At 46.9% G+C, this 26,042-nt stretch overlaps 1 protein-coding gene and 1 pseudogene across 1 annotated transcript in view; both read left to right on the top strand.

The window, feature by feature from the left end:
• LOC148593928 (uncharacterized) overlaps window positions 1-18,479 on the top strand; it is a 42,371-nt gene extending 23,892 nt beyond the window's left edge. The window contains exon 4 of the mRNA XM_088529023.1: window positions 18,353-18,479. Within this exon, the coding sequence (XP_088385149.1) occupies window positions 18,353-18,479 (127 nt within the window). The remainder of the gene's footprint in view (window positions 1-18,352) is intronic.
• A 6,078-nt stretch (window positions 18,480-24,557) lies between these two features.
• LOC148593927 (uncharacterized) lies at window positions 24,558-25,380 on the top strand (annotated as a pseudogene).
• Window positions 25,381-26,042: the final 662 nt, after the last annotated feature.

Below are 26,042 nucleotides of genomic sequence, written 5' to 3'. Positions count from 1 at the left end.
AGTCTGTAGATAACATTTTAATAGTGATGGCAACTAACTTCTTGGTGAGCCCTATTGCCAGCTGTTTCAGCAGCTTTGCAGTTGCCTTTTGGTTTGAGGATTAGTGCTGTTGAAAGTTTGCCAAGGCCACCTTATACTTTGAGATAGCATTTTCTTCTGGCTCACTTTTGATTGACAGTCCTATTACAGATATCTTGTGGAATTACTAGAAAGGATTCTGGACACAAGGAAAGAAAAAACAGTACCCATGATACATGTACACCCACACAAGAAGGATCAAGATCAAGAGAGGGAAATGGGACTGAGCCAGCTGGGACTGCAGCAATGCATGTGGAAGACCATGCCCAGAGCTTGTATTTGTAGCAAATCTAGTGTAGTGTGTAGCAGGATGCACCAGATCCATGAGAGATGGCCAATGCCTAAAAAACAAATGCTACCAAGGCAGGCATAGTGAGGCACACACCATGCATGCTGAATAAGCCTAACATATTGAACAAATGTCTGAAACAGTCAGAGAGAGGACAGAGGTGGAAAATTTTAGACAAATGAAACATTGAAACTGCTTTGCAAGTCTGATAACTTATGTTAAGAAGCACATTACCTAAATGTCAGGACATTAAATGGATATTCATTTGGTTGTCTCTGTTTCTGAAATTCTTAATTGCTCATACCCACATGCACACCTACTATGGCAATGGGAATAATATACTGGCCAGTGCCTAGGAAGTGGAAGATAATTTTTTAAATTTTCATTATCCTTTTCTTGTCCTTACTGCTATAGTATTTGGCAGGGAGAAGACAACTCATTTCAGGTACTTTGCCCATTATATAATAATGGCTAACATATGAGACAACGGAAACAAAGAAATGCTACATTAACATTGTGCTTGACCGTATCTCCACCACATTAGCCCACCAAAATCTTGTTGACTTGTGGGGACTGAGAGCTGGTCGGACGGCCTTCAGCTTGTCTGAGAGCCGGGATCTTCTCAAGTTACCATGTCCTTGAACAAGATTGAAAAAACCTGGGCTGCAGCAAGTAAACAACTTAAAGTAAGTGAAGATGTGGAAGTTGCCAAAAAAGAGGAACTAAGCGGAACAGCCAATCACGAATCAACATGCAGCCATGAGGAGGATGAAGGATGTAAAAGAAGGACTTGGGAGGGGGAGAGAGTGCATGCATGTGCACGCGCGAGCGTGGGGTCTGAAGTACTGTACCTGCTTGATTAATAAAAGCTTACATATAGCATGCATCCCTGTCTGTCCCGACAACTGGTGACCCCAACGTGATCTTGTAAATATTGTAAATAAGGGCCGAGGGGAGGACGGAGCCCGGTAGCTGAGTGTCAGCGAGGAGAGACGAAGGATTCCGGTGGGAAGTGCCGAAAAACCCAGGGGAGTCACAGCTGGACTGTGACTAGGTGAGCTACCGGGGACTATAAAAGATGGGAGCAAACCCATCTACGAAGGAAAAGGCTATAGTGAATATTTGGGATCGCATGCTGCTGAAAAGAGGGATCAAGTATGATAAAACTGCTTTAAGAACATTATTACTGTGGTGCAAAGGGAAAGGCTTGCGGGGGGATGCGCAGCCTGCTTTCGATCCAAAAGAATGGGAGGCTGCAGGAAAAGTACTTTTTGACTCTGCCTCTAAGGGTGATTTAACAGCCACCGGGGCGCTGACCATCTGGCGCTTGCTGGTAGACACTCTGGAGCACTTCAAGGCCATACGAGAGGCGCAAGCGGCTGCGAACGCAGCCACATGGCCTGCAGCTCCACCCTGGGTTGAACCCACTGCCCCCCTGGACCCTACAGAAGACCCTGCGGGAGGAACACCGGTGCCTTTACCACCATCCCTGACATTACAGCCTGAGAAAGAGATGGGGGAGGATATGCCCCTGTTGCCAGAAGATCCGGACTGGGACTTGCAGGGCATGCACCCCAAAGGGAGCCGTGGTCAGCTGGTGGGACGGTCACGTTCTCGCCTGCTTCGGTCACGGACTCGGTTGGGGGAGATTGTGCGGTGGAGCAAGCTCAACACGACCGACGGGAGAGAACGTCTTGCATGCAACAGGTAACTTTAGAAGCTCTATCTACAGGCAGAGAAATCTGCAGGGTAGGAGCCAGGCCGTCGAGAACTGTGGGAGGGCCCACGACCAAAGAGCATGAAAGGGTGCTGCCAGTTATGCAGCATATCCTGGATAAATCCGGGAGTGGTAAGGATATCCAGCCTGGGGATTTGATCCGTCTTTTAAAGTGGGGGTTGGAGAACTGTAATGCTTTAAGTGAGGACAGAAACTGTTATTAGGACTATTATTTCTATTCACTATGTTCATCTGTATTATGTGTTGTATCCCCTGTATAATGATGCTGACACGAGGTATGGTTAAAACTGCTATGAAAACGTTATCTGTTTGGGTCCTTCGCTACAATAGATTGACCTCTACAGATCACAGGGTGGCATGTATAAGAGGTGGAAATTTGTATGATTTGTAGAGTCATAAAACTATTGTGCGAAGCAGAATCCAGCTCTTGAGAAAGAAGATGTTTGCCCGCCTGGGCTGAGCAGTAAGGAACACGGATACAGCTGCTCAGCCCGATTCACAGCCGACCTCCTCCAAAAGCAGTTGAAGGCAGCTGCTCGACTGGGCTTGTAGCCAACTTAACTGCAAACATCCTCTAAACTAGTTTGAAGGTCAAACACCCAAGAGGGAGGAAGAAGATGAGGAAGGCAGGACCCTCAGACTGACGGCTGGGACCACTTACTGGTATACGTGCCTGCGCCCCCAGGAGGGAAGGTTATGTGACTGAAGGCGGAGTTTGTCCGCCCCCCCTGCATGCCTGCTGGCACATACTGGCCCTACGTGGCAGGATGCACCGGGCACAAAAAGACAGTGTGGAGAGAGGCGGGGGCGAGACTCCTAACACCGAGGCCTACGTTGTCTCCGCGGGGACGCCCGCCGAGTTAGGAGCCTGTCAGCAACCCTCTAATCTGCCAACTCGAGAGAATGTTCAGTCTCAGTATCCTGCTGGCAAGTATTACCTCAAGAGCAACTATCTGTACTTTGCTTCTTTAATGTGCTTTTGTTGGGGCCTTAGTAAGAATATATAAGAAAGTGGAGTTTGTGGGGAACTGGATCGACGCCTAGCAACCGAACACCTGGAGGAGAACCAATCAGCTGGGAGCCTGTAGCCAATGAGGGCTGCTCCTCAGCGCATGCCCACCTGCACTGGTATAAAGCCCTGCTACAGACAACAGCAGAGTGGAGTTGACTTCACTTCCCATAGAGGTGTTGTTCTCTCCAGCTTGTGGAGAAGGCTTCGGCACTCGCCACAAGTTAAACCACCTTCATATTAAAGTCCTGCTCACTCTGATTTGTGGAGTGAGCCTCAACATTCGAGTGACCCTCGACATCTGGTGACCCCGACGTGATCGTGCGAGAACGCGAGGGATCTTACTGGAGAAAAGCGGATTGTGACCACGACCTGGTGAGTCAGAATGGGAATTGGCGCATCTAGAGTGGAAGTTGCTGCAACAGCAATGGAACATGATACTGTTGAACGCTTCGTAAGGCTTGCTCAAAAAACTAAGATTGAGGTCTCAAAAACCGAGTTAACTGATTTATTGCTATTTTGTAAGAAGGGAAAAATCATAGAAGAAGCTTCCCAAGCATATAAATTTGAATCATGGGAGCGAGTAGGAAGAGAACTATGGGATGGTGTACAATTAGGCTCGGAGGAAGCGTGGCGCCTCACCAAGACATTTCATCTAATATGGCCTATGTTTGAGCGGTTAGTTGCTATTGCGTTTTGGGAAGCGCTCCATGGAGAAGAAGAGGAAAACGGGTCTGAAAGTTCTGAATGTACCAACAATACTGAGCCAGTTCAGTGTAAGAAAATAGATAATAAGAGAAAGGTAACCTCACCTAAACAGGCATGTCCGGTAACTTTGGCTGAACAAGAAGTATGGGGGGGAGTGGATGAGTATCTCCCCCCGTGGGAGGGGGAGGAGCGACCACCCCCCACAGCACCCGAATGGGAGAAGCGACCACCTCCCACAGCGCCCGAATGGGAGGGGGAAAAGCGACCAACCCCCACAGCGCCCGAAATGGAAGTGGACCCAGTTAAAGTACCGATCCCAGATGGATCGGACGATGATAATGCCGTGGTTCAAAACATGCGACAAGAACTTCGGGGACAGGCAGAGAAAATGACAGAATTATTAGAACAAATGCAGCGACTAGACGGTGGGTCCAAGGCCAGAGATGTGAAGGCAGCCTATAAGGCTGCCCATAGGGCTATAGTCGAAGGGTTGGAAAATGTAGACAAACAATTAGAGCAGTGGGAGGCACGAAAAGATGCCCCTATTAGAGATTCTGACGTGCATATTTTAGAATCAACATGCACTGGTCCTTTGGGGAAGGGCCTATCCGCTCTGATAATTGGCCGTTCATCAGCCTCAAAAATGGGTATTTTTGTGTTACCAGGGTGCATTGACGCTGATTATTCCGGCAATATTGGCATAATGGTGAAAATATTTAATCCTCCCATCACTATTCCGGCATTGAGCAGGATAGCTCAACTGATACCTTTTCGAGCTGCAATCCCCAATCCTGGACAGACCCGACGGGGAAATAAGGGCTTTGGATCTTCCGGACCCCCTCAGGTCGCTTTTTGCGAAAAGATAACTGCTCAGCGGCTGACAAAAATTGTGAGCATGGAAGGACCAGACGGCACTCGTCTTACCGATGTGGCCATGATGCTTGATACCGGTTCTGACATTACTATCATCCCTAAATTCGCATGGCCACCACAATGGGATCTGCAGGAGATTGACACCCCTGTGACAGGGATCGGGGGGCAATCTCCTACGCAGGTTAGTCAATATTTCGTGACTGTTATAGATGACGAAGGAAACAGGGCCAAGGTAAAACCGTATGTGATGTGTACCTCACTGTGGTTGCTGGGCAGGGATGTTTTAGCCCAGTGGGGTGTCACTTTGCAGTCACATTTTCCCTAGCGGCCATTGGGGGCAGCTTCCGCCCTACTTTAAAGCTAAAATGGATTACAAAGGACCCTGTATGGGTGGACCAATGGCCGCTACCGGAGGAAAAGCTGCATCATCTAAGGGAATTAGTTAAAGAACAGTTAGATCAGGGTCATATTAAGCCGTCAACAAGTCCCTGGAACACTCCTATTTTCACCATCAGGAAAAAATCTGGAAAGTGGAGGTTGTTACAGGATCTCAGAGCCGTTAATGCATGCATGGAAAACATGGGAGCTCTACAACCAGGGTTGCCCTCACCTGTTATGCTCCCACAGGCATGGAGTTTGTTAGTAATCGATCTAAAAGATTGCTTCTTTAATATACCGCTTGACCCAGAAGACAGTGAAAAATTTGCATTTACGGTGCCTACAATTAACAGGGAAGGCCCATCGGAGCGATACCAGTGGGTAGTTCTTCCCCAAGGAATGAAAAATTCACCAACCATCTGTCAATGGTTTGTGAGTTTGGCCCTGAAACCCTGGAGGGAAAAGCACCCCGACTTGATCACATACCACTATATGGATGATATTCTAATAGCAAGCCCTGAAGTTTTGCCAACTGAGCAGGAAGAGGAGCTAATTAACTGTTTAAAGGAATTTGGCCTGGTCATTGCCCCTGAAAAGATTCAAAGGCAAGCTCCTTGGAATTATCTGGGTATGGTCATCACAGAAGCCAGAATTAGACCTCAGAAGCTTAAATTGCAGACGAAAATTGACACCGTTAACTGTGTACAAAAATTGGTGGGAGACATCCAATGGATCAGGAATTTTTGCGGCATTACAAATGCGGAAATGGAGCCGTTGCTTCAACTGCTTAGGGGAGCTAAAGAGCCCGCAGAAAAGCGGAGCTTAACCCCAAAGGCTGTCGCAGCCTTAGAACGAATCGAGGAAAAGATAGCAGAAACAGCGGCCTACAGGTTCCAGGAAAGATTACCAATATCTCTGGTGGTCTATAATCGGGAAAGGGAGGTGGCAATAATTATCGCCCAGATAGATGAAAAAGGAATCCTGTTTGTACTGGAATGGGTTTTTCTCCCAAGCCACTTGCGACGTACCCTAACTCAAAGGCATGAAGCAATTGGAATGGGAATTTTGAAAGCCCGGCAACGCGTACGAACAATTGCCGGCAGAGAGCCTGATAGTATTATCCTGCCTCTAAAGACCCTGGAGTTAGTTGAAGAATGGTGTTTGAAAAGTGCAGAATTTGCTCTAGCTATTCAGGGCATTAGAGTGGACAATCATTATCCCAAGCATCCTCTCTTCCACACCTCTTTGGAGCTGGAAGAACGAGAAATCCAGAGTTTAAGACCATTATCGAACGCGATTACTGTATTCACAGATGCTAGCGGCAAAACCGGGAAATATGGGTACGCTTTCCGGGAGTCAGATCGTTGGAAAACTCAGATTCGACGGGAAACTGCATCCGTGCAGGTTCTAGAATTAAAAGCGGTAATTTGGGCATTTCTAACTTTTCATGATCGGCCCATGAATATAGTTATTGACTCCCTATATGTAGTAGGCATCGTTCAAAGAATTCATAGGGCAATTATAGGACGCGTAAATAACCATAATCTCCAAGCTTTGTTCGTCCAGCTATGGAACATCATTCAACAAAGAAAGCATGCCTTTTGGGTATCGCATATTCGTAGTCATACTGCATTACCGGGCCCTTTAACAGAAGGTAATGCAGTCATAGACAGTGCCGTGTCAGCAGCGGGTATTTCTTGTTCGGCGGAACAACAGGCATCAACGTCTCATTCATTCTTTCATCAATCTGCTCGAGCGTTACAACATGAATTTAAAATTTCCCGAGCGGCAGCTCGTGCTATCATTGCTGCCTGTCCGGATTGCGCAAGACTGACCCCTTTACAGGAAATGGGTACCAATCCAAGAGGACTACAACCGAGGCAGATATGGCAAACAGATGTTACGGAATTCACTCCCTTTGGCCGACTAAAATATCTACATGTTACGGTGGATACCTGCTCAAAGGCTCTCTGGGCGACCCCAGCCACTTCTACAAATGCTAAGTCAGCCTGCAAACACTGGGCTCAGGTAATTGCTGTTTTAGGGAAACCGGACATCATAAAAACAGATAATGCACCGGCGTATAAGAGCAACATCTGTAAAAACTTTTTTCAGCAATGGGGAATAACCCATCAGATGGGTATCCCGTATAATTCGGGTGGTCAGGCCATCATCGAGCGACACCATCGAAATTTAAAACAATTACTGTCTGTTTTGAAAAAAGAGGGGGAGATGGGTCCCTATGAGTTAACAAGTAAAGCATGCTACGTTTTGAATTGGCTCAACCCTAGGAATGATGATAACGTACCCATTTTCACTCATTTTTCAAAAAATTCAGCTGACCTTTCGGGAAAGAAGTACAGGTGGAAGTCTTTTGTCCACAGAAACAGATCTGGGAAGGTCCAGTTGAGTTAGTTACATGGGGACGAGGATATGCGTGCATACTTGGAAGAGACGGAGCGACCTGGGTACCAGCCAAGTGGGTACGACCGTGGTTGCGAAAGGACAGAAACAATTAATGGACCATGAATTATAGAAATTGTTACACTTATGCGTAACCAGAATGGTTATATTTATGCTTGCAACTATGTTACTTTGTTTTTGTTCGTAATAATTTGATGCATGATATTGCCAATTTTTGTTTTTTGTAAAAAGAGGGGAAATGCTGAGGATTACAGCTATGTTAATTTGTTTTTTGTGAATGTTGCAATGTTTATTGCTAATTTTTCTTTTTTGGAAAAAAGAGGGGGAGATGTTGGGGCCTTAGTAAGAATATATAAGAAAGTGGAGTTTGTGGGGAACTGGATCGACGCCTAGCAACCGAACACCTGGAGGAGAACCAATCAGCTGGGAGCCTGTAGCCAATGAGGGCTGCTCCTCAGCGCATGCCCACCTGCACCGGTATAAAGCCCTGCTACAGACAACAGCAGAGTGGAGTTGACTTCACTTCCCATAGAGGTGTTGTTCTCTCCAGCTTGTGGAGAAGGCTTCGGCACTCGCCACAAGTTAAACCACCTTCATATTAAAGTCCTGCTCACTCTGATTTGTGGAGTGAGCCTCAACATTCGAGTGACCCTCGACATGCTTTCAACTGAATAAAGGCTCGTGGTAGCCACCCTGTTTTGTGTGATTATTGCCGAATCCCGAGCCCATCCACAACCTAATTGGCGACGAGGATGGGATTCGGCAATTGAAACAGTGGAACTCACTAGTGGAGTGCACAGCTACGTGAGGTCATGCCACTGGATAGAAACTGTGTTCGTACTGTCTGTGTCTGTTGTCTTTAGATCTTTCTTGTGCAATATGTATCAGCAGAGAGGGCTGAATAAGCACAACAAGAAAGTGCAGAATTCGAAAGCGGGAAAGCCAGGAATAACTCAGACTGCGCTCCCCCTCCCCCGCCTTTTCCTCACCCTCCCCCACCAGTGGATGACTGGGAGCCGTACTCTAACTAGAAAAATACTTCAGCATAGGAAACAAGAATGAAGCGACAGCCAAGCTCCAGTGCGAATGGCACGGAAGGACCAGCAACGATCCTCACAAATTGTAAAAGCCTCAGTTGCTACTGGAGTGGAGGCCTCCTTAATATATAGAAATACCAAGAAATTTAAAGGACAATATCTAATTATTACTGGTTTGGGGGGAAAACAAATTGAAGCTGTGCAAACACAAATAGAAATGAAAATAGGGAACCTCCCAAAATGATTGTATTCAGTTATGATTATGCCTGTCCCTGAATATATAATTGGGATTGATAATTTAAAGGGATTGCCTTGAACCTTTCTGACGGTTTGTACCAATTTGGAACAAAGAACTATATTAGTGCCCAGACAATTTTAGTCAGAAAAGTAAAAATGCCCTCTGTGCAGATTCTTGCCGCAACTAAATTGACGGCCATGAAACAGTACAAGATTCTGGGAGGGGGTATGAAGAAATTTCGCAGACAATTAAAGACCTAATGGATGCAGGAGTTTTAAAACCTACTACCACAGCTTGGAATAACCCTGTCTGGCCTGTCAAAAAGTGTGATGAGTCATGGAGAATGACTGTGGATTTCAGAGAATTAAATTCACACACCCCACCTCTTACAACAGCTGTACCAGACATTGTCACATTGATAGAAAAAATCCAGAAGCATTCTGGAACTTGATATGCAGTAACTGATTTGGCTAAAGCTTTCTTTACCAGACCCATTGCTGAGGAGCATTGGGATCAGTTTGCCTTTACTTCGCAGGGGCGACAATATACGTTCACCAGGTTGCCCCAGGGATGGTTGCACAATCCAACTATCTGTCATCGAACAGGGGAACAAAATAATGTCCCTCACTCTTAGTTGCATCCAGGCCCAGACGTGGGTGCAGAATGTCATTGCAGGTATATTGAGAGGCGGAGACAACGGAGACCTCCCCAGTGAGATCTGAAAAATCATGGGGGACACGGCCATGGAGAAAGAATTACAAGTGTGGTGGAGACCTGTGAACTTCACCCACGACCAGTTCCTCAGTGCAGTCATCGCCTACATACTGACCGTGGCAGATGTCACCATGGAGAAGGTTTACAGCTCTGGGAATTAACACCAATGAATCTGTGCTCTACCCGCACCCCCCCACCCCCACCCCGCCCCGACCACCGAATATGGGCAAGGATGTCTGATAAAAAATGGCAATCAGTAGATCTAGAAGCCTGTATTTTAGAACAGGGACTGGGGTTCATATGTGAAGATGATGCCCTTAAAGCGAGCAATGTTTGCTTTGATGCCAAGGAGAGCGTGTGCCATTTTGAGATCAATCCACAGAGTAATAAAAAAACTGCATTAGCTTATGTAAGGAAAGGATGCACGTGTTTTAGAACAATGTATAAATACGTGCTAATTAATGAAATTTATAACCAGACTGTGTTTACTGACTCTAATATGTGTGCTTGCAATGTAGTTGTTATTAGAGGCTGAGATTTTGTGTGTAAGTCAATTGTTAGTTAGAAACTATACCCTAAATCATGGCATAAACTCGACCCCAATCGATATGGATTTGTCACTTGTAAAAGAGATGTTAGAGCTTTTGTAGTGATTCTTAATCTTTTTTCGGGATTATGCTTTGTATTCCATGCTTGTTACAGCTAATGCAATTTGTTGTTAAACACGCTCTGAAGCAAGTATTGCCAGTGCAAATGAAAAACAAAAAATGAGGGGATATGGGAGAAGATGCTGAAATGGCCAGTCTATTAACCCTGACGCTGCGTAGGCCCTGGTCCAGCGAGCAAGGCTTGATAACCAAGAAGCTGTGGGAGTAGACACGACAAACTAAACGACCTTTTGCTTAGCCATGTCAACGCAAGTTGTAAAGTTTCTAATTATTGAACTAACCACATTTTGTTTATTGCTAATGTGTCTACTTTGCTTCTTGTTATGTGTTCAATGATTGATTGATTGATCATGTAAAACTAGCTATGGCAGTACAGTGGTTAAATAAAGAAGGGGGAGATGTGGAGGCCTGCTTCAAGGACAGCAGTACAGGATGCCTCATTAGTAGATAACCAACCTCAAGGACGGCAGTGCAGGTGTTCTTCAGCACACAAGGAGAAAAAGCAACTTTACGGCTGCTGCTCACGGCTGCTGCTCATAAAAAGCTTGCAAAACTAGGATGTTGGCTTGCTAAACAAACAAACACAACAATGCTTGCTTTAGTGGGCTTACTAGTTGATGTAGATTCGGTTTGCCACACCATGCTACAAAATAGGGCTGCCATAGACTTTTTGCTGTTAATGCAAGGGCATGGGTGCGAAGACTTTGAAGGGATGTGCTGTATGAATCTCAGTGAGCATTCAGTATCTATACATAGGAGGCTTCAGCAAATAAGGGACCGGATGGCTCAGCGATTGGCTGAGTAATTGGGGAGTCCCAGGAAGGAAGATGGCATGGATTAAAATAGGAATGACTGTGATGGGAATGGTGTTAGTGGTATTAAAGATGCTGCCTTGTTTGCTATTCTGTCTGCAAAGGGCCCTGCAGCAGATGGTGAACGCGGCATTCATCGTAGAAAAACAAAAAGGGGGAGATGCGGGGACTGAGAGCTGGTCGGATGGCCTTCAGCTTGTCTGAGAGCCGGGATCTTCTCAAGTTACCATGTCCTTGAACAAGATTGAAAAAACCTGGACTGCAGCAAGTAAACAACTTAAAGTAAGTGAAGACATGGAAGTTGCCAACAAAGAGGAACTAAGCGGACAGCCAATCACGAATCAACATGCAGCCATGATCAGGATGGAGAGGATAAAAGAAGGACTCGGGAGGAGGAGAAAGCACACACGTGCACGCGCGAGCGTGGGGTCTGAAGTATTGTATCTGCTTGATCAATAAAGGCTTACGTATAGCACGCATCCCTGTCCATCCCGACAATGACCGATGTCCACTTTCAAAACAAAAAAACCAAGAAAATTACAGATTTTTTTTTTGTCCTGTGGCAGACATGCAAAAGTAGGAGTTTTGCTTGGATTCAGCTCAGACCCAGCAGGATGATGTTATGAAGTCACTGGTCTGAGCGCACTTTGTGAGGATACATTTATCTATCTACTGCTGATGGCTCCCTCCCTTGCCCAGTGCTTCCAATTCTAGGTACAGATAGTGCTATTTGAGCTAGGTTGCGTCTGTACCCATGGTAGAGATAATATATACCCTGGATTACTGATGACAGAAGAAGGATTAACTGAAGGACATGTAGGCACATGAACAGTGGGGTAAATACTATTCAAAAGTGAATACAAAGTGAATTAAAAAGTGAAACTGAAGTGAAATAATCCAAATATCATGCGATCTCTGTGCTGACCAATTTATTTATTTATGATACTACTCATCTTGCTTTTGTTTGGACTCCATTTTCTAGCATGAGCTCTCAACACTGAAAGTTGAAAGGAAACTAGATTTTCTGAAGTACTAGTTGTTCACACTGACTAACAAAGGTGAAATTTTGAGGCATCAGAAGCTAGAGGTGGTGATCTATGAACACTGAGGTAATCTGCTAGAATATTAATATTCTCTTAGATTTGCCTCTTTTTTTTTCTTCTTTATCCAATGAAACTATCCTGTCATCCATTAGTTGTGATGTTTCCATTCTTGATTCTTTAGTCTAGATGATCAAAACAGAAAAAAACCCACCTTAGAGTGGGTCATAGAGCTCATAGAGTCCCTAATCTGTCTAGTTTCCATTAAACAAGGATGGTATCAGAAACCATGTCAGCACTACCTCAAACTAAAAGCTTGGAACTAAAGAACTAAAGAACTAAAGAACTAAAAGTTCTTTAGAAAAATTAACCATTGCTGCTTCAGGGAATAACACTTTGTAAGTGTGTAAACTTTCTTAAGCCTCTGTATAACCACCGGAACCTAGAAATAGGCCAAAAAATAAGACAGCTTAAACACTGCTTGGGAGTTTACTTTTTTTTGGCTAAAATAAAACAACTACAGATATAATGGAAAATGAAGCTAATATGTCAGTATTGGCAGGAAATATGGCTATGGTTAAAATCAATTCTGTCTTCACTTTTTTTTTTTTTTTAACAGGCCTTTCCTTTGTTCTCAGCACCAAATTACCTGCAGTCCTCATGTGTTGGAAGTCAGCCAGAGTCAAGATGTACACTCAATGTGAGTTAAGAATCTTGCTCGTTTATTTGGCTCAAACGTGTTACATTTATACAGTGCAGCACTGCCCATGCAGTGTCCCCGCACTCAGATTGCCTTCTCATTGGCTACATGCGCGGCTGCGATAGCTACTATTGGTCTCCCGTCATATCTGCGCACTATTAACTACGTCAGCGCTCGGGCATCCTGTTTACCCGAATCGGATAGCCAAGTTCTCTATTCTTGCCTAGTCAAGGACAGCTCAAGGGCACGCCTCCATCTCAAGGCCTGGATTGTGCAGGCCTTCTGGGAGGGCATGTCCTCGGCTCTCTAGCCATTCTTCTATAATTCCCCCTTTTTTCTTTTGCACAAGCCAGGCCTGATTAGAAATGGAAAATAGCATTTGTTTTGCACAGGATAAGGCACAGCTCAGCAAGCACAAGCCAACAAGCACAATAATCAAAAGCAGAAGTCTCGTTTTCATGAGGCCCTTGAGCCATCCCCCGAGACCCAACCAGTCTGATAAGGCATCAATCCCAAATAAGCCGACGTCCTCTTTGATCTTCTGAGAGTGGTCCATGAGCTGTTTGATCTGCTTGTGTATGGACAACGAGTGATCTTCAAGATTCATGAAGCACATCCCGTCGAAATCCTCACATCCGTATCCATGGGCCAATAATAGGAAATCTATGGCCGCTCTATTCTGCAGGACCGCATGCTGTACAGTGGACAGATCTTGAGCCAGGTCACTGAGAACCAAGCTCGTTGCGTTGGCCTGCTTCACCACCCAACCTGACAACGTCTGCAAGTTCTTATGTGCCCTTGCAGCAGCGGCCTTGCGTATGCTATGCATGTCAAGAGCAAGCTCAGATAGCGCTTGAGAAGTTAGGTTTAGTTCCTTACGAGCCAAACAGCCCAGGTTTTCAATGGTCATCAACGCCTTCGTCACACCTACTGGGGCTACCACCGAGGCCATCCAATTCGCCCACCAAGGCCAAAGCTCCACCTTGCTTTTGCAACTTTGTTCCAGGAGGTCTAAGCTGCAACGCAGCCGTTGATGGCCAGCCCTTGCCATCACCAGCATCTGCAGCAAAGGGTGTAGCATGGCCAGCTTCCCTAGAAAGCATGGGTCGCCCACCGGCCAAGAGGGGACCTCCGGCCAAGCCCGATCGCCACATATTAGGAAGTATCCAGGAGGTAGGGCCCGTGGGGGCTTCTTGCGCACTATGGGAACCGGTTGCTTGCCTGCTACATCTGATGTATGCGAGTTTGCTTCCAGCCAAGGTCTCACCCATTTCGCTGGCACCCATCTGGTTCCAGTATCTGTAACGACACAAGCATACCCTTTTCCCCAGGTTATCAAGTCCAAAGGTCCCGTCCATTTTCCCGTGTTCCAGTCTCTCAGCATCACCTTACACGGGCCCGACTTTACTTCTGTCAGGGCTCCCTTTAGCCCACCCTGTGTTTGACCATCAGAGGGACTAGGCTGTCCTGGGGTAATCTCAAAAAAATTAAAATATATACTGCTTTTGCCAATCTCTCTGCAGGCATAATTCCCAATTCTCCCCCTTTTTGTTTTTGAAGCTGGCGTTTCAGCGTTTGGTTCATACGTTCCACTATGGCCTGCCCAGTATGGGTGTGTGGAATGCCCGTAACATGCTCTATGCCCCAAAGATGGAAAAACTCTTGTGTCCCTCGTGCGACATAGCCAGACCCATTATCAGTTTTTACCCTTTGTGGGACTCCTAATGCTGCCATAGCCACCCGCATGTGGCGTTGGACATATTTGCTGGATTCACCCGTCTGTGCCGCGGCCCAGACGGCCATAGAAAAACAGTCGACCGACACACGGACATATTTTAGTCTGCCGAACTCTGGTATATGGGTAACGTCCATTTGCCACAGTTCCAACGGACCGGTACCTCTGGGATTCACCCCAGTCGGGTGGCCACTCGTGAATTGCTGACAATCAGGGCAAGTTTGTATAATCCCTCATGCCTCAGCGTCTGTCAGGTTAAACTGTCATCGTAGCGCCTTGGCAGACTGATGGAAAAATTGATGGGAATGCTGAGCCTGTTGAAACTTATCTGGCGTGGGGCCCGTCCATGCTGGAGCTGCTGAAAAGCCATGATGACAGCACATAATTCTAGTTGTTGAGTGGAACCACTAAAGTCCTATAGCACCACCTCCTTCCAGACGTCTCCCTCTTTCCAGATTAATGCTGACTTCTGTGATCTCCCTCCGGCATCTGTAAACACAGTCACTCCCTTAACCGGCGTTGGGGATCGCCGAGGAGGGCGCTCCTCGAACTGTCCAAGTTTGACCGCGGTCATAAAATGATGGGGTGGCAGGTGGACTCTAACCTTCCCTGGATAGTCCAAGAGGGCAACTTGAAGTGGCACAGAGTTCTGTAAAGCTCACTGTAGGTATTCTGCAGCCAATGGCACAACGATAAAACTGGGTTCAAATCCTGCTATTTCCACTGCCCGAGATCGGCCTTTCATTATCAGCTGTGCAAAAGCTTCTAAAAGAGTTGTCACCGTACGCTTAGGTTGAATAGGCAAAAAAATCCACTCGAGTGTATTGAAAGGGATCTCTATCCTCAAACTATTGCATCAATAGCAGCAGCGGGTAGTGGTTGTAGTTTAGCAAGAGCAAACCCACCGGTTTATCAGGGTCCCAGCAACTGGCATATGCGGTTGATACCCTTTCGGATACCTTTTGTAGTGCTAGCTTTGCTTTGGGGGAAAGCTCACGTGGGGCATCAACTCCACCTCCCCCCCGAAGGAGTCGTATGAGGGGTTCTATATCCACATTGGAAATACCGCACACCAAGCGTACCGAATTAATATTGCCCAGGAGCTTCTGTACATCGTTTAGGGTAGTGACTTCTGTTCACAGAAAGAGCTTTTGTGGCCTAACAACTGTTCTGGTAATCTCCCAGCCCAGGTAGCGCCAAGCTGGCTGCCGTTGTACTTTCTCTGGTGCTATCTGCATACCTCCCGCTCCTAGGAGCTTTTCCATCTCTGTCAGCAGACTTTCTGCCTCCAGATGCTTTCCGGCTACTAAGATATCGTCCATATAATGGTAGATCATTATTTCAGGGTGTATCTGACAGATGGGAGTTAATGGCCACGAGACATAGTGCTGGCACAGGGTGGGCGAATTTTTCATACCTTGGAGAAGCACTACCCAATGATATCACTGCATAGGGGCTTGTTTGTTAACGGAGAGTACAGAGAACGCGAATTTTTCATGATCCTCGGGATGCAACGGTATGGTAAGGAATCAGTCTTTTAAATCGATTATTAAGATGTCCCAGTCTTTTTGGCAGGTTCTCTATTTCCATTTCTATTTATGTTTGCACAGCTTCAATTTGGTTTCCTCCCCAGAAATTGCTTGGGATTTCCATATATTAAGGAGGCCTCCGCTCCAGTAGCAATTGAGGCTTTTACAATTTGTAAGGACCGTTGCTGGTCCTTCCGTGTCAGTCACACTGGAGCTTGGCCGTCACTTCATTCTTGTTTCCCATGCTGAAGTATTTCCCTAGTCTCTTTCCAAGGATACAAGTCAGAGTACGGCTCCCAGCCCTCCACCGGTGGGGGGGGTGGGCGGGGGAGATGGGGGGCGGTGCCGCAGTCTGAGTTATTCCTGGCTTTCCCACTTTCAAATTCTGCACTTACTTGTTGTGCTTATTCAGCCCTGTCTGCTGATATATATTACACATTAAAGATCTAAAGACCACACACACAAATAGCACGAACACAGTTTCTATCCAGTGGCACGACCTCACGTAGCTGTGCACTCCACTAGTGAGTTCCACTGTTTCAATTGTCGAATCCCATCCTCGTTGCCAATTAGGTTGTGAATGGTCTTGGGATTCGGCAATAATCACACAGAACAAAGTGGCTACGGCTATTCAGGTGAAAGCACATTAAAGCAGCAAAGTATGCCTAATTACTCTTGAGGTAATACTTGTCGGCAGGATACTGAGACTGAACATTCTCTCGAGTTGGCAGATTAGAGGTTTGCTGACAGGCTCCTAACTTGGCGGGCGTCCCCGCAGAGACAACGTAGGCCTCGGTGTTAGGAGTCTCGCCCCCTCCTCTCTCTGCGCTGTCTGTTTATGCCCGGTGCATCCTGCCACGTAGGGCCAGTATGTCCCTGCAGGCAGATCGGGGGGTGGGGGGGGTGGACGAACTCCGCCTTCAGTCACCTAACCTTCTCTCCTGGCTGCGCAGGTGCGCATACCAGTAAATGGTCCCAGCCGTCAGTCTGAGGGTCCTGCCTTTCTCATCTCCCTCCCTCTCGGGTGCTTGACCTTCAGATTAATTTAGAGGATGTTTGCAGTTAAGTTGGCTACAAGCCCGGTTGAGCAGCCGCCTTCAACTGCTTTCGGAGGAGGTCAGCTGTGAACCTGGCTGAGCAGTTGCCTCCGCGCTCCTTATCGCTCAGCTCGGGCAGGCAAGCATCTTCTTTCTCAAGGTCTGGATCCTATTTCGCCCAATAGTTTTATGACTCTACAGATCATACAAATTTCCACCTTTCAACCATACCTCGTGTCAGCATCAATATACAAAGGATACAACACATAATAGAGATGAACATAGCAAATAGAAACAATAGCCCTAATAATGGTTTCTGTCCTCACTTAAAGCATTACAATTCTCCAACCCCCACTTTAAAAGACGGATCAAATCCCCCTGCACCTCCCTCCTGGCTTTCGTCAAGCCCTCAGCAACATAAGTCTCCTTGATCTCATTCGCCTTTTCTTCCCCGGCCCCCTTCTCCTTTTTTTCAAGGCGATCTAACAAGTCCTGGACCCAGCCCGGCCGTTCTTCAGGCTCGCTGGGGGGGTCCGGAAGCGGGGGCACAGACGGTGTAGGCGCCGCAGGTGCAGGCACAGAGGCAGGCACGGGTGGGGGGGGTTGGCGATGGATCTCCAAACACCAGTGGTTTTCGGTGGCGTGGCGATCCCGGTCCTGAAGTGCTCGCAAAGGCGGACGTGGCTCCGACGGCCACTTTCCTTTTGGCTTTCACATCGGATAAGGTAGACAGGACCAGCTGCCATGTAGTAGCAAGGTCCCTGGCCTGCTTATCCCCATCAGCGATATGATTCCAGAGCTGCTGCCCTATGTTCTCCCACGTCTCCACATCGAATACTAGGTGGGGCTCGGCTTTGAACCCATTCTCTCTGCACCAGATCGAAAGCTCGCAGAGGTTCTGTTCATCATGCTTAATTCCTCTCTTAGAGAGAATATGTTGGAGGAGTTTAACCACTGCTTCTTCCTCCACCCCTATTCTGTCCCAGGTAGACAGCTTGAAAGCAGCATTCACCGTGGGAATCAGTTGCCTTTCCCAGGCCCATGTCAGCAGCTTTTCTAAGGTGCCCTTATCATATTTAAGTCCTCTCGTAGAAAGGATACGTTGGAGGAGTTTCACCGCTGCTGCCTCGGCCGCCGCCAACCACTCCATGACACTAAACATCAGCTCGGGGCTTTGCAAGTGTCCCTTGTCTCGTGCCCATTTGCACAGCTCATAGAGCTTCTTCGTACGCATGCTGGCCTCTCGCTTAGCGAGAATTTGTCCCAGCAAAGTGAGTGCCGCTTCCCTATCCATTCTCGAAAGCGGTCTTACCGGTGCAGGTCCGTGCCTTTTCTTTCGGGCCAGGTCCAGCTTATCTGCTACCGCAGACGCCTGCCTGCTTCTGACTTCCACACCTCCGTCTGCCTCCTTAACCAGCGTCTTTGGGATGCAGATTCAAGGGGATTTTCCACGTTTAGGCGATCCGCATTGAAGCGTAGTTCCGCATTTAAGTGATCCGCATTTAAGCCCGCATTTAAGCGATCTACATTGAAGCGTTGTTCCAGGGTCCCTGTTCGGGCACCAGATGTTGGAAGTCAGCCAGAGTCAAGATGTACACTCAATGTGAGTTAAGAATCTTGCTCGTTTATTTGGCTCAAACGTGTTACATTTATACAGTGCAGCACTGCCCATGCAGTGTCCCCGCACTCAGATTGCCTTCTCATTGGCTACATGCGCGGCTGCGATAGCTACTATTGGTCTCCCGTCATATCTGCGCACTATTAACTACGTCAGCGCTCGGGCATCCTGTTTACCCGAATCGGATAGCCAAGTTCTCTATTCTTGCCTAGTCAAGGACAGCTCAAGGGCACGCCTCCATCTCAAGGCCTGGATTGTGCAGGCCTTCTGGGAGGGCATGTCCTCGGCTCTCTAGCCATTCTTCTGTACTCATGGACACCAATGAGGTTAGCATTGGACAGTACCTGTGAGACCAGAAAATGCTTTCATTTTTTTCAGGTGAGAAAATAAAGTTACAGGTTGCAGAAAGGACTTCCTCCAGATTACAGAGGACAAAAGGAACTGAACAGAAATTGATGACTGCGACCATATGAGCTGAATTCCAGATTTTCCACTTCCCAATACAACTTCTTCGACTTAAAGCGCTCTTTCCTACAAAGGTATGCGACACACATAATCAAAATAACTCTAACTAGCTCACTCAACATACATAGAATCATTATCATAGAATCATAGAGTCATAGAATGCTTAAGGTTGGAACGGACCTTCAAGATCATCAAGACCAACCATAAACCCATCACCACCATGCCTGCTAACCCACGTCCCTAAGTGCCTCATCTACACGTTTCTTGAATACTGCCAGGGATGATGACTCCACCACTTCCCTGGGCAGCCTGTTCCAATGCTTGACTACTCTTTCCGTGTAGAAAGTCTTCCTAATATCTAACCTGAACCTCTCCTGGCACAGCTTGAGGCCATTTTCTCTTGTTCTATATTCAGTAGTTATTCTGGAGATCAACCCCCTGCCTCGCTACAACCTCCTTTCAGGTAGTTGTAGAAAGCAATAAGGTGTCCTCTGAGCCTCCTCTTCTCCAGACTAAATAACTCCAGCTCCCTCAGCCATTCCTCATAAGGTCTGTGCTCCAGCCCCTTCACCAGCTTCGTTGCCCTCGTTTGGACAGGCTCCAGCGCCTCCATGTCTTTCTTGTAGTGAGGGGCCCAAAACTGAACACAGTATTTGAGGTACGCCTTCACTAGCTCCAAATACAAGGGGACGATCACTTCCCTAGTCCTGCTGGCTACACTGTTCCTGATACAAGCCAGGACGCCATTGGCCTTCTTGGCCACCTGAGCACACTGCTGGCTCATGTTCAGCCGGCTGTCGACCAACACCCCCAGATCCTTTTCTGCCGCGCAGCTCTCCAGCCACTCTGCCCCAAGCCTGTAGTGCTGCATGGGGTTATTGTGACCAAAGTGCAGGGCCCAGCACATGGCCTTGTTGAACCTCATACAGTTGGCCTCAGCCCATCGATCCAGCCTGTCCAGATCCCTCTGCAGAGCCTTCCTTCCCTCAAGCAGATCAACTCTTTCTCCCCGCTTGGTGTCATCTGCAAATTTGCTGAGGGTGCACTCAATCCCCTCATCCAGATCATCGATAAAGATATTGAAGAGGAACGGCCCCAAGACTGAACCCTGGGGAACACCGCTTATGACTGGTCACCAGCTGAATTTATCTCCATTCACCGCCACTCTCTGGGTCCAGCCATCCAGCCAGTTTTTCACCCAGTGAAGAGTACACTTGTCTAAGTCATGCGCTGCCAGCTTCTCCAAGAGAATGCAGTGGGAGACTGTGTCAAAGGCCTTCCTAAAGTCTAAGTAGACAATCCCCTGGTTGTTGCTCACACATACTGTATGATCGCCCTCCAGATGATCTGCTCCATAATTTTCCCCGATACCAAGGTCAGGCCAACAGGCCTGTAGTTCCCCGGATCCTCTATCTGACCCTTCTTGTAGATGTTGACTGAGAGGGAGAAAAAGAAGCAAGAGAATGGAATATAAAGTGTATGTTAACATTTTAAAAGGTAAATATTGATTATTTTTCTGTTTAATGTTCTAGCCCAGAACACAGTCTATGACCAAGTGCCTAATGCCATGTGACACTTTCCTCTTGCCTACATGGGAACAATTTCCAAGAGGTCATGTTACATTTGTAGTGCATTTATCACTGTCCTAGTCTAAAAAGTAATGTATGCCTACCTATTCTTTAAAGACAGAATACTGATTTATATGGAATATCTTTTGAAAAAAAAAAAAAAAAAAAAAAAAGAAGTGTAACCTAAGGTTACATTTTGATATCTAAGAAAACCTCCCAGATAACAGCGTCATTTCGATCTTTGCATTTCATGCAGCAACTGCTTACAAATGTGTAACTACGTATCTGATGTGCAAGGGCTATGTTTTGCAGTAAAATCATAGAATCATAGAATGCTTAGGGTTGGAAGGGACCTCTAGAGATCATCTAGTCCAACCCCACTGCATACGCAGGGTCACCTAAAGCACGTGGCACAGGACTGCATCCAAGCGGGTTTTGAAGATCTCCAGAGAAGGAGACTCCACAACCTCTCTGGGCAGCCTGTTCCAGTGCTCTGTCACCCTCACTGTTAAGAAATTTTTCCTTAAGTTCCTATGGAATTTTTGGTGCTTCAGTTTCCGGCCATTTCCTCTAGTCCTATCAGTGGCCACCACTGAAAAGAGGCCAGCACCGTCCTCTGCACTCCCTCCCTTGAGGTATTTATAGACACTGATTAGATCCCCTCTCAGCCTTCTCTTCTCCAAGCTGAACAGGCCCAGCTCCCTCAGCCTCTCCTCATGCAGCAGATGTTCCAGGCCCCTGATCATCCTTGTGGCCCTGCGCTGGACTCTCTCGAGCAACTCCACATCCCTCTTATACTGTGGAGCCCAGAACTGGACACAATACTCCAGATGCGGCCTCACTAGGGCTGAGTAGAGGGGCAGGATCACCTCCCTCGACCTACTGGAGACGCTCTTCTTAATGCACCCCAGGATCCCATTGGCCTTCTTGGCCACAAGAGCACACTGCTGCCTCATGGTCAACTTATCATCCACCATGACACCCAGGTCTTTCTCCGCAGAGCTGCTCTCCAGAAGGTCAGTCCCCAGCCTGTACTGGTGTCTGTCTGGGGTTATTCCTCCCCAGGTGCAGAACCTTGCACTTGGCCTTGTTGAATTGCATGAGGTTTTTCACCGCCCAGTTGTCCAGTCTGTCCAGGTCCCTCTGGATGGCAGCGCAGCCCTCTGGGGTATCGGCTACTCCTCCCAGTTTTGTATCACCAGCAAACTTGCTGAGGGAGCACTCTGTGCCTTCATCCAGGTCATTGATGAATAAATTGAACAGGACTGGACCAAGGACTGAACCCTGGGGGACCCCGCTAGCTACAGGCCTCCAACTAGACTCTGCACCGCTGATCACCACTCTCTGGGCCCTGCCATCCAGCCAGTTCCTAATCCACCTCACTGTCCACTCATCTATCCCACACTTCCGGAGCTTGCCCAGGAGGATGTTGTGAGGGACGGTGTCAAAAGCCTTGGTGAAGTCGAGATAGACGACATCCACCGCTCTCCCCTCGTCTATCCAGCCGGTCATTTCATCATAGAAGGCAATCAGGTTAGTCAGGCAAGATTTCCCCTTGGTGAATCCATGCTGACTACTTTTGAGCACCTTCTTGTCCTCCATGTGCCTCTAGACAACAGCCAGTATGAGCCGTTCCATCACTTTTCCGGGGACGGGGGTGAGGCTCACTGGCCTGTAGTTGCCTGGGTCTTCCTTCTTGCCTTTTTTGAAGACTGGCGTGACATTGGCCTTCTTCCGGTCTTCCGGCACCTCCCCTGTTCTCCAGGATCTTTCAAAGATGATGGAGAGCGGCTTAGCTATGGCATCTGCCAGCTCACGCAGCACTCTGGGGTGCATCCCATCAGGGCCCATGGATTTGTGGGTATCGAGGTTCCTTAGGTGCTCTCTGACCCAATCTTCCTCTACCCAGGGCAAGTCTTCCTCTCTCCAGGCTTCTTCTCTTGTCCCTAGGGCCTGGGGCTCTAATGGGCTGCCCTTGGTAAACACCGAAGCAAAGAAGGCATTGAGCAACTCTGCTTTTTCTGTGTTATTTGTAACCAGGGTGCCCATCCCGTCCGCCAGCGGACCCACGTTTTCCCTGATTTTCCTTTTGCTGTTAATGTATTTGAAGAATTTTTTTTTGTTATTTTTAACGTCCCTTGCCAGATTGCCTTCCAGCCGTGCCTTAGCTTTCCTTGTCGCATCTCTGCATTCCCTGATTACGTTCCTGTATTTAATCAACTAACTACTTTTCAGCAGAGGGGAAAAGTACTTTCTGCGGTCCATTACTGACCTTTCAACAGACAGATTCCTATCCCAATGCGCAAGGCAGACAGGGGAAATGTCACTCCAAGGTATTCAAATACATTGCCCTGTATAAGAAGAGAAAGATCGCCCATTACAGGGGTTGTGATGTGAATCTGCAGAGATTCACTTAGTAGTAGGCTATATTGAGCATGAAGACAGAGCACTGGGGTTGTTCTTGAGTCCCACCAACCCTTCAAAATTTCCATAAAAGACTGACCACACCCATTATCATTTTTATATCCTTTTTAAAGCAAAACCTGCCCTGAAGGTGATGACATATCCTCTGTCGGTGGAGAATAAATACTTGCTTTTAAACTTGTTTTTTTTTTAATTCATGATAAAAAAATTTACATCTTGTGCAGATTTTAAATTGAAAAACCACCTATTTGCTAGTGAGTTCATACTGTTCTGTAACTTTACATTCATTAAAGAAACAAACAAACAAAAAAATTTCATAGATCATCTAAAGATAGTTGCAATATGAACAAAAGGATTGGGAAAGGTTCTTTGGTGTTTGAACTCAAATATTGCCTGAGAGCTCTAGAATATTTGTGCCTAATTATTCTGAACATGCATACAGTGAATAATGGAGGAGAAAAACCATTCACTCATTTACGCTTGCAAAGTAATTCCACTGAAGTCAGCAAATTTTTAAGGTCATTGCACATACAACTTTTCTTTTAGGGTTGCGACCCTCTTGCAAAAAAGCTAGCACTGAAAGACTGAAATATCATGCAGTTTTGCTGTGGTACGTTAGGAATATTTATGTCAATAAGAGAAAATTAATCTATTTCAACATCTAGTGAGCTGCTTTTTGTTTGTTTGTTTTTTTTTTCCTTCTGAGTACTAACCTCCTTTCCTGTAGCTGAGTAATGGGGACAGAAGTAGGAACAGTGAAATAGAGGTCCCTATTCTATGTAAATATTATTTCTCTCTCTCTTTTTCTTTCTTTCTTTTTTTTTTTTTTTTAAATACTCATTCTGATAAACTCAGCTATAAACAGTTTTCTGCAGGCTTCCTGATTTGGTCCATCCCAACTTCTCAACAAGTTAAACAGGTCTCTGACTAGGGAAGATAAGTGTGACTAAGAATGGGTCTCTATAAACAGTGATGGATGTTAAACCTGGATGTTAAGGTGTGACCCTATCAGGATGATAACCCCTTTGTAGAAAAACTTTTGGTGTTGTGAAACTTTGGTGTTAGTATAAACTGTGGCCTCCTGGGAGCGTATAGGGGAAACTTGGATATTAAGGTGTGACCCCCTCAGGATGATAAGTCCTTTGTTGTGAAAATGGCCACCCAGCAGGCAGCCGATGCTTGTGATAATGTGCCCTCTGGGGTTGAAGGAATTGAGAAATTATATGATCTTTTAGAGGCACACCGATCTCGCTCCTCACCCGAGGGACAAGATTGGGCAAAGAACCATTGGTTTCAACTGCAGAGTGTGGAAGATAGGATAAGCTACTCTGATAGATTCCCTGCAAGTGGCAGTAAATGCTCTGCAGGAACAGTTAAAGGAGAACAAACAATTCTTGGAGGAGGAAAGGAACCAAAACATGATATTAAAGAAAGAGTTGAGGAATCAACTTTTGAGGGAAGTAGATGCACCGTCAGAAGTAGGAATGACGTGTGCAGGGAAAGGGATACAGCAAATTTATCCCCAGGGAGGTTTGCAGAAGGCCAAAGAAGCTGTAGAAAGCCCCCCTGCATGTGTGTCCGCTGATTAAAACAGAGTATGTATATGAGGATGATAGTGATGACCGTCCTCAGGTTATCACCAAAGAAGTCCCATTCACTGCAAGTGAATTAGCAAAGCTGAGAAAAGATTTCGCAAGAACTGCAAAGGAATCAGAGACGGAGTATGTGTGGAGAGTGTCTTTGTCAGGAGGGGATGGAATCTCATTGTCAGAGAAAGAAGCAGAAGGATATTGGGGTCCGGGTGTATTTCTGACCACCGGTGACCACCAAGCCCCATAGTCCTTGACTCAGAGAGCTGCATATTGGGCCGGAGGCCTGAACCCCTTGGAGAGGGGAGATCCCCTTGCCATAACAGGGACAGTGGATCAGTTAGCGGAAAGTGTACAAAAGGCGGCCTGTCTCCAGATGATGTATGATCGGGAGCTGAAGTCCAACCAGGGTTCCCCAATGATGCTGCCTGTGGACCCAGAGAGGATGACTCCCCTGATACGAGGACTTCCTGACTCCCTGAAACCCATTGGGATTCAATTACAAGGGAGAATTCAAAACATCCCTGATGGAGAAAGAATTACGGCCGTTCTGGAGGGAATAGTGACCCCTGACTATCGGCGGCCAGGGAGGAAAGTATGGACATGGGGGGAGATAGCCCAGGACTTGATTAATTTTGGGAGAAAATACGGCCCTGTTGGCGGATTGTCCCAAAGAACTGAAATCAGGGTCGTACGTGCTTCAGAACAGGTTAGTGGGCGGCAATCACCCCCCGGGAAAGGCCAAGACTTGGGGTCGATCCGAGATCATAATTCTGGGAGACAGAGACCCCTAACTCGACAGGGGCTGTGGTGGCTAGGGTTTCAGAAAGGTATTCCCCGGGATTTGATGGACGGACTCCCGACCAAAAAATTAGAACAACTAGGGCAGGAATGGTCAGGGAAAAGGGCTGCTTTCAGACCAATCCCCCAATGCCCTTCCCTTAATAGACCTTGAGGAGGAGCCAGCTGAGAAGAAGACAATGGTGGGAAACTAATCCCTCCGCCCCTGAGGGGGAGGGGGGAGGCGGAGGATGGATGTTTGTAAGACAACTCACCTGCAATACAAAAAGAGATTTATTGATTACTGTTGCTGTAGAACCAAGGAAAAGACCGGTAACCTTTTTAATTGATACTAGAGCACAAATTACCGCTCTAATGCGGACCGAAGCAGAAGAATGTCAAATCTCGATTCCATCTAGAAATCTAATTGTTTTAAATGCCTTGGGAAAAACACAGTCGGTGCCTATGACTCCAGTGACACTATGGTTACCAGGAGAGGAAGACCCCATCAACACCATGGTGGCTGTAGGATTTTTTCACATGAATCTCCTAGGCATAGATGTTTTGAAGGGTAGGCAGTGGCGTGATACC

Source organism: Tinamus guttatus, unplaced genomic scaffold (genome assembly GCF_059628265.1).
Source record: "Tinamus guttatus ecotype Peru unplaced genomic scaffold, ASM5962826v1 Tinamus_guttatus_pri_ptg000322l, whole genome shotgun sequence".
Classification (NCBI taxonomy): domain Eukaryota; kingdom Metazoa; phylum Chordata; class Aves; order Tinamiformes; family Tinamidae; genus Tinamus; species Tinamus guttatus.
Note: the sequence above shows the minus strand (reverse complement) of the source record. Positions and strands in the feature narration are given on the sequence as shown.